We start from the raw sequence: 9,384 nt of genomic DNA on the forward strand, positions 1-9,384 counted from the left end.
GTGAACAAAAGTGGAAATGTAGATGTTTGGGGTCCCAAGTATGTAAGAGAATACCTTAAGAGTTTTTTTTCTTTATATATGTTGGAGGGGGGAGGGAGGGGTGAAAGCAAACAAACAAAATGCCTCTAGGTCTGTTTAACCAGCCAAGCAGCCTGTTTGTGGTAGTGACCTTGTGGTTTTCCTGGCTGCCTTGTCACCAGCAGGCGAGGGGCGCCGGGTCCGAGGCAGAGAGGCCCCGGATGGGCAGCGTCGCAGCAGAAAGCTGCGGGAGGATCGCGGGGCCTTCCTCCCGGTTGCACCTGAGCCGCGCACTGCGGTGAGGCCTCGGCGTCCCCCCCTCCCCCCTCCCAGTCGGGGCGGGGCGGGCTGCCGGCCTGCCCCTGCCGAGCTGCTCCTCTCCGGGGGATGCTCCGGAGTCGGGGCGGATCGGCCCCTTCCCGGGCTCCTCCCGCTGCCGCGGCACCTCGGCCACGTCTGAAAGCGGCTCATTGTCTCCGCAGGGAGCTCAAGTCCGCGGCGGTGCCGGGAGGCGGCGGGGAGGTATGTGCAGCCGGAACGGGGTCCGCGCCGCGGTCGGCGAACTGCGCGTGCTTGCGGCTCCGTAGGCGAGGACGGGGCTGTCGTTATTCGGCGGCACCTCCCTCCTGAGCGACCCGGGCGGTGGGTTTTTAAGGCGGCTCGTGCTGTGAATTAGCAGTACCGCCCGAGGCCGGGCCCGGCCCTGTTCCTGCCTCCGGCGCGGTGCTGCTGCCGGGCGGTGCCGATTTTTTGGTTTATTTTTTTTAATCCCGCTAGAGAACGTGGTTGATTGAGCTGAAGGGTTTTCGCTCACTGGAATTAAACGGTGAAGTCAGGTGCTGTAGAGCGCGTTTTCTGTCATTCTAGCAGATCCCTTCCCATTTCTCTAACGTGTCAAGCTTCTGTTTCTAGGTGAAAATAATAGAGCCAAATAATTTGTCATTCCTTCTTAGATTTAGTGGTGCTTTGATGGGGCACTGCGCAGCGCAGCTCAGCCTGCACGTCCTCAGGCTGACTTTTAGGATGCTGTTGTTAACAGCGTTTGCAGAGTCTGAACGAGGTGAATGGCAGTTGGTCACCACAAGTGTCTCTGTGATCCCAGTTCTGTCATCCTTGAAAACAGTTAATATTCTCAACAAAGATTTCAAGAAATGATGTCTGTTCAGCTGTAATTTTGGTTGGGAACGTTGACTATTTCTGAGTAAAATACTAGTAGCAGAAGACACCATGTTATCTTCTGCAACATTGCATGGGCAAATAGGTTTTGTAGGGCTAAGCCTTGATGTAGTCTTTTGTTCATCAAACTATCTAATTTCAAACTGTTTTGGCTAAAAAAAAAAAAAAAAAAAAAAAAAAAAAAGATTAAACCTCAATACCTTTTTAAAAATCGTTATTATTAATATAATTTTATGGTCTACCATGAAAACCATGATATGTTTCATTATACTATGAAGTATTTAAGCTTCATCATTACCTGGAGGGGACTCCTGCAGTCTGATTTTCCACTAGATTGTAAAAGAAATGATATCAGACTTCAAAATGTCTGATTATAGTATATCTTTTGTGCTTTAATGTTTCTGTTGTTCTACTTTCACTGTTTTGTTAAAATAATTAAGCAGGCAATCCTTTCAACTATTTAGTGAAACTATTGGAAAGGTACCAGTAGTTATAGAAGACACCCTCTAAACTATTCCATGCTCCACCCCCCTACCCCCCCACCTCCCTCCAGCCAATCCACATATTGTTGGCAATGAAATAAGCTTTTGCCCTGTGAAGATGTACCTAGTTTGGGAAGACCACTGGAAAGTGACATTGTGTCAGCAGGGTGATCTATGGCAAGAATTACTGCAATATTGTGCCCTTTTCTTGGATCTGCTTTATAAGGTTCCTGCGTTTTTCACTGTTTTGAGTGGAAAATTTGTTTCTAGTGTGAGCTGATAGAAGCAATTCTGGTGGTGTGTTTCTTTTCTTATACATAGTGATACGATGTCTTACGTCTGAAGTACATAGTGAGCAAACAATAAAAATACAAACATTTCCCTATTAATTCTATAAAATACGTGTTGACATTTACTAGTACGATCTTTTCTGCAGTCAGTACTGAGGTATGCTTTGGTGAATTGTGAGGACATAAATTATACTTATATTTAACTCTAATGATTGGTCTGTAAGTCAGCACTTAGAATATGATGAGCATATAGGATAAAATAATTTTCATCTAGCAAAAGCCTAAGTGTATAGTACAGTGAGTATTCATTTCTCAGTGGATGAAATCTATTCTGAAAATCATCTAATTGTATATTTTTGCATTTGGTGGAAGCTAAAGTAATATATTTGTAATGCATAAAGACTTCAACTTAAAAATGCTTCATAAATATAAACTATTTTAAAAGAAATATTTTCTTTTCTGAAAATTTTCTTAGATGTAATATGACTGGGTAAGACTTTGGCAAAGACAGTTGAGTTTCAGTTGATCAGAACTGCTTTTGGAGAAGAAGGTACTTGTAATTTTTCATTCAGTTATTCCCAGTTCTTTGATTTATTCTCACCCAGTTTTTCAGTATTTCTGCAACAGATTCAGACCTATTTTTTCTGACAGTCTTCCAAGCCAGTCTTTTGCCTCAAGCTTAGGGAGCCCACGTGCACTGCTTTTTCTGTCTTTAAAGTAATTTTAGTAAAATATAACAGTAGGATCTGTTTTGTTTGTTTTTTAATCTAAAATTAATTTTTAATAAATATATTAAGTCTCTTTGGGTTAAATTATGTAGTGAAAGGAAGTTCACTCAATAATTATCCTGCTCTCAGACTTCCATTAGATCCATTTTCTTGATTACAACGTAACTTGTCTTATGTTACAAATGAACAAATGTCCCAAAAAGCACAGGCTGAACAAACCTCCTCGGCTCAAATTATTTCATCCCTACTCCATTTTTATATTGTGTTACGTCTGAAAAGTGCTCTGTTTAGATAGCAAGTTTATTGAGATTAGTCTTTTGGTAAGCGATGGCAGATCCTACTGGCTCTGCAGCTCAACATTCTATCAGAGCTGGCTTAAATGATGAAGAAAATCATCTCTTTGCTATCTAATTTGTATAATTAGTTTAGTTTGCAAAATACATAGAAATAGTCATTCTAGAGCATATTGTGGGTTTACCTAATCCAGGATCCTGCTTCTACTAGTAGCCATTAACAAACAAGCCTGGTGAGTGAGCTTAACTCTAGACTGTGACCTGACTGCAAGTGTACGTGCAGATGCTTTTCAGACCACGTTCTGAGCAGTTGCATCGGCTTGTTAGAATTAGAATTTTGATTATTCTATTTTCCAGAGCTTTCTTCAAGGAAGTACTGTAGTAAAAAAGTGTCCCCAAAATCTGAGATCATTGTAACTATTATTAAAATAATTAATGCTTAGCAGCATCCACATGTATGAAAGCATATATCGTGATACCAAATACTGTGATACTTCCAGCTTTTCAGAAATGTAAAAGGTGATTTGGTCACTGAGATGACAGCTGAAGTGTCAGTACCGTAGAAAATCTGGCTGCTCTGGTGCCTTCTCCATTTCCACCCTTTGTGTGTTTATTTATTTATTTATCTATTTATTGCATTCAAGAAGCCTGCTCTAGTAAGGCAATCCCAGGGAAGTGCTGTGAAGCAAAGAAGGGAGAAAAGAAGCAGGAACAAGCTCCTTTGCTCTCCCAAGGGGAGCGTGGGTTAGGCAGGTTGCGATGCTGAGCTGCAGGTGGAGGAAGAGAGGGCAGGCAAATAGAGAGGCAGCACGGAACAAGGCACAGATCAGTTTTTCACCTATTTTTAAGCACGTTGTCCTTCCGTGTTTAAAGGAAGAGCTTGCCTAGTAGCACCCTCTGGTGAGTCCTGCAGGGAAATAAACAGGATCAGAAGGAGCTGTAGTACAAGCTCCTGTCCCTTGTGATTAAGGTTATGATATGTAATCTACTTAGTAGATTTATAAATATTCAAAGTTTTATGGAAAGGCTATACTTCAAGGTATTCAACAGCTTTTTGACTTGTGAGAAGTTGTGAAAGATCTTAGTGTGTTATGAAGGTGTACATTAGAGCAGTGTAAGTTTAATACAGGGTTAAAGAACTGTAAAACTGGAGGACGCTATTGCAAATATAAAACAATATTTATATGTAAATAGAATTATGTGTGCTTAGTCTGAGAAATAAAAGGCAGTCTTATTGAAAAATTCTTGAACTGAATGTGTATGTGGTCTCATGCACTGAAACACCCAGGGCAATATTCTCATAGATGCTGCATTTTGTTGTGTAATTATTCATTTATTTTTGCAGTCTGCATGTATGTACATTGCTCAGAAACTTCCCAACTTTTGCAAAAGGATATATGAATCTTAAACACTGAAAATATGTGTTTACTCAGTGCTTTACTTGTATATCAGACTTCCATATTGTTGCGTTTAGTAGCAAAATTGTGTTTATTTAAAATAGCATTTATATCCTGATGAGATATTTTATGATGTCATCACTAGCTGAGTAGATGTGGGGAGAGCAGTGGGTGTTGTGTGCCTTGACTTTAGCAAAGCATTTGACACTGTCTCCCATCGCATCCTTGTTATGAAACTTAGAAAGTGTGGGAAAGATGAGTGGACAGAGAGGTGGATTGACAACTGGATGACTGGCAGAGCTCAGAGGGTTGTCATCAGCGGTGCCAAGTCTGGCCAGAGGCCTGTAAATAATGGTGTTTCCAGGGATTGGTGCTGGGTCCCATCTAGTTCAACATCTTCATCAATGAGCTGGATGAAAGGATAGAGTCCACCCTCAGCAAGTTTGTTGATGATAAAATGCTGAGAGGAAGGTTATGTTATCATTTGATGAGACCTGGACAGACTGGGGAGTTGAGGTTCAACAAGAGCAAGTGCAGAATCTTGCACCCGGGGAGGAATGACTGCATGCATTGTTACAGGTTAGGCGATGACCTGATGGAGAAGGACCTGAGGGTCTTGGTGAGCAACAGGTTGGCCACAAGCCAGCAGTGTGCCCTTGTGGCCAAGAAGGCCGATGTTATCCTGGGGTGCATTAAAAAGACCGTGGCCAGCAGGTCAAGGGAGGTGATCCTCCTCCTCTGCTCTGCCCTGGTGAGACCACATTTGTGTGTCCAGTTCTGGGTGCCCCAGGTCAAAAAAAACTGGGATGTCCTAGAAGGAGACCAGCAGAGGGCCACAAAGGTGATAAAAGGCCTGGAGCATCTCCCATATGAGGAAAGGCTGAGTAACCTGGGTCTGTTCAGCGTGTGGAAAAAGACGCAGAGGGGATCTGATAAACGTTTATAAATCTCTAAAGGGAGGTGGGAGGCAAATGGATGAGCCTGGGCTCTTCTCAGTGGTGCATAGCGACAGGACAAGGAGTAACAGTCTAAAACTTGAGCATAGGGAGTTCTGTACTAACATGTGAAAGAAATTCTTTACGGAAACAGTGATGGAGCACTGGAACAGGTTGCCCAGAGAGGCTCTGGAGTCTCCTTCTATGTAGATACTCAAGAACCCCTAGACACCTACCTATGCTGTAGGTAACCTGCTTTAGCAGGGGGGTTGGACTTGATGATCTCTTGAGGTCCCTTTCACCCCCTGTGATTCTTGTCATACTGGAAAGAGCTGATAACTGCCTATTTCTACCATCTCTTTCACTTAACCTTTCTTTTCAGCTTTCTCTACTAGCACAAAAAGCCTCCATTTATTATGTCAAATGGGTTTATATTTGTATTTACTAGTCTGCATGATTTGCTTTCAACAGGGTCCAGAGAGTGTTGATATAGCTACCTGTTGCTGCAATAAGAAAAAAATTAAGTGCAGTTGAATAGTAAATGCTTATATATAAAATGCTCAGCATGATCTTCACACATAAGGATCTTATTTCCTTTAAATTCAGCCTACTAGCATACAGTCACAGAGTGGTTTGGGTTGGAAGGGACCTTTAAGATCACCTAGTTCCAACCCCCTGCTATAGGCAGGGACACCTCCCTTTAGACCAGTAGCTCACAGCCCCATCCAGCCTGGCCTTGAATGCTTCCAGGGAGGGGGCATCCGCAACCTGTTCCAGTGTCTCACCACCTTCACAGTCAAGAATTTCTTCCCAGTATCTAGTCTAAATCCACTCTCTTGCAGTTTAAAACCATTTCCCCTCATCCTGTCACTACCTGCCCTCATAAAAAATCCCTCCGCAGCTTTCCTGTAAGCCCCTTCAGGTACTGGAAGGCTGCTGTAAGGTCTCCTCAGAGCCTTCTCTTCCCCACGCTTTTAGCCTCTCCTCATAGGGGAGGTGCTTCAGCCCTCTGATCATCTTTGTGGCCCTCCTCTGGACCTGCTCCAACAGCTCCATGTCCTTCTTGTGCTGGGGGCTCCAGAACTGGATGCAGTACTCCAGATGAGGTCTCATAAGAGCTGACTAGAGGGGTGGAATCACCTCCATCAACCTGCTGGTCACACTTCTCTTGATGCAACCAAGGATATGGCTGCCTTCTGGGCTGCAAGAGCACATTGCTGGCTCACGTGAGTCTTTCATCAACAATCCCAAATCCTTCTCCTCAGAGCTGCTGTCCAGCCATTCTCTGCCCAACCTGTATCCGTGCTTGAAAGCGCCCCAACACAGATGCAGGACTTTGCACTTGGCCTTGTTGAACTCCATGAGGTTGGTATGCTCTCCTCCCACCTCAAGCCTGTCGAGGTCCCTCTGGATGGCATCCCTTCCCTCTAGCTGCACCAATCAGCTTGTTGGTGGTTGTCTGCATGCTGACTGCTTTCAAGTGAAATCTGCAAAAGTAAGAGCATAAAGGATTAGGTGCCAAAAATCTCTAGTAAAAAGTTGTGAGGAATGCTTAATTCATACATGGGTAGTTCCTTAAATACCATCTCCATGTAGTCACTCACAGGGCACTGTAGCCCAAGTACATGCATCAACTGCTTGTTTCATATAACATTTATGGCCAGAAGCTGCTTCAAATTGCAAGCTTTCACTCTTCTGTAGTTCTGAAAAATTGAGAGTTGTGCTTGACCGTCACCTGGTGCAGCACCCTACTGTCACCACAGGGTGCAGTGCTCAGTCATTGATAAGGTAGTTTTGATTTCAGTAGCCACAATTGTTAATGTTGCCACTTATTCCTTTCAAAGGATAGAAACCCTTGTAATTTTAGACCAAGACTGAAATAAAGTGGAATGATTACGATTTTTTTTTTTCCATTGGCAGCATTTGCCAGATTCCAAGTAGAGAGCATTTTGTATTTTGAGCAGTTAAGCAGCTTCAAGATTTCTTTCAGCATCAAGCCTTTGCTCCAAATTTATTTCTACTGTGATCTTGCTATAATGCATTTATTTATTTCTGTTTCCAACACCTGTCCATCTGCAGATGCTCTCCTCCCAGTACTGCTGATGATGGAACCAAGCAGTGCCAAATACACATGCGTATTTAAAGAAAGGTCTTACTAATGCTAGAGTCTGTATTGTGTGTTATCGTTATTATGCCATAGTATCAACTGCTCACCATTGTTTTCTCTCTCTTTTTCAGCTTTTTTAATTGTCCAGTGAGAATGGCAAGGATTCGGATTTCTAGCACAATCATTACGCTTCTTGTTATGGTCCAGACTGGATTCCTACTCTTCATGTATGCTCGGTACAATAGCTTCACACCTCATTCAGAGGAGAAATCATCTCAAGTCCACATCCTCATCCTCTCCTCCTGGAGGTCGGGATCTTCTTTTGTTGGTCAGCTTTTCAGCCAGCACCCAAGTGTCTTCTACCTGATGGAGCCTGCATGGCATGTGTGGGTCACAATGTACCAGAACAGTGCCAAAGTCTTGCACATGGCGGTGCGGGACCTGGTCAGGTCAGTCTTTCTCTGTGATATGTCTGTTTTTGATGCCTACATGCCTTGGAAAAGAAACTTATCTGATCTTTTCCAGTGGGCAGTGAGTCGGGCTCTGTGTTCAGCTCCTGCTTGTGACTCCTTTCAGCGTACTGACATAACCAGTGAAATGGCATGCAAAACTCTTTGTGGACGGTACCCATTCAGCAAGGTGGAAGAAGCCTGTAAAACTTACAGCCACGTTGTAATCAAGGAGGTTCGCTTCTTTGACTTGAAGGTCCTCTACCCACTTCTCACCGATCCATCCCTGAACCTCAAAATAATTCACTTGGTCCGTGACCCCAGGGCAGTTGTAAAGTCACGAGAACAATCAGTCAAAGCATTAGCCCGTGACAATGGAATTGTTCTGAGTACCAATGGCACTAAAGTGGAAGACAGCAAATACAAAGTAATGCAAGAGATTTGTAGAAGTCATGTTCAGATTTATGAAACAGCAACTCTAAAACCACCTAGCTTCCTTAAAGATCGCTATCTAATGATTCGCTTTGAAGATCTGGTAAGAGACCCATTGTCAGAAATCTCAGAAATGTATAAATTTGCAGATCTTAGTTTGACCCCCACACTGAAAAGTTGGGTCTATAACATCACACATGGACAGGGACCAGGAAAAAAAAAAGAAGCCTTCAAAATCACATCTCGAGATGCAGTTAATGTTTCCCAGGCCTGGAGAAATGTTCTTTCATTCCAGAAAATTAAAAAAATACAGGAAGTTTGCAAAGGCGCTATAAACATGCTGGGCTATCAGCTAGTGGATTCAGAAAAAGAACAAAGAGATCTGTCACTGGATTTAGTGTTGCCAAGAAGACAAAACCAATTCAGTTGGTCATCGTTTAATCCAAAGAACTAAGCCATTACTTTGGGAGATTAGGGAGGGGAAAAAGGAAGAGTGTATCTATCTGTTGTGCAGTGTATAGGTAGTTTGAAAATCCTTGGCTAATGACTTTAATTATCTTCATGCCTGCTGGTTCACAAAGTAATGTAAGCTTTTTATTTTTTTTTTCCCCAAAGCGTCTTAGACCACAAAACAAATAAAAAAAATTGTGAAAAATTCAGCAAGATACTTGTGAGATTGCAAATTTGCAATTGTGCTGTTTTGAGCGTTGTTTTTAAAATGTAATTTAAATTCACTCAATAAAAGGCATCTTTGTTCATTGGTAATAGTTTTGTTCCAGTTTCATACTTAAAATATTGTTTTTGATTCATATAAACTAATTTGCTTCCCCCCCCCCCCCCCCCCCCCCGAGGAATTACTTTTCTTTTGTTTTAAAATTGTTATGTGGTTGTGTATTTTTTTAGGCTTCTCTTGATGCTTTTAATTTCAACAGCTGGAATAACTGCAGTGGTTCTGTTGTAAAAGGCTCAAACAGTAGATTATCTTAATGATAGATTTCTTAGAGTTTTGCAGTGGCAGATTTTGCAGTCAAATAGTTGAGCAGAGATGTTGGCAAAGTGCAAAAAACTTGTGATGCA

General features: G+C 42.6%; 1 protein-coding gene across 1 annotated transcript; it reads left to right on the forward strand.

Moving 5' to 3' along the window:
* The first annotated feature begins 339 nt into the window (after positions 1 to 339).
* LOC100549737 (carbohydrate sulfotransferase 6-like) lies at positions 340 to 9,072 on the forward strand. Its single transcript, XM_085235096.1, has 2 exons — positions 340 to 540; positions 7,558 to 9,072. Exon 2 carries the CDS (start codon positions 7,580 to 7,582, stop codon positions 8,759 to 8,761), a length of 1,182 nt encoding a protein of 393 aa, XP_085091222.1. The 5' UTR covers positions 340 to 540; positions 7,558 to 7,579; the 3' UTR covers positions 8,762 to 9,072.
* The last annotated feature ends 312 nt before the right edge of the window (positions 9,073 to 9,384 follow it).

This window comes from Meleagris gallopavo, chromosome 13 (genome assembly GCF_905368555.1).
Source record: "Meleagris gallopavo chromosome 13, MGAL_WU_HG_1.1, whole genome shotgun sequence".
Taxonomy (NCBI): Eukaryota; Metazoa; Chordata; class Aves; order Galliformes; family Phasianidae; genus Meleagris; species Meleagris gallopavo.

What these genes read in the sequence shown, in the direction of transcription:
- LOC100549737 (XM_085235096.1), top strand. Translation starts at nt 7,580, where the DNA reads ATGGCAAGGATTCGGATTTCTAGCACAATCATTACGCTTCTTGTTATG.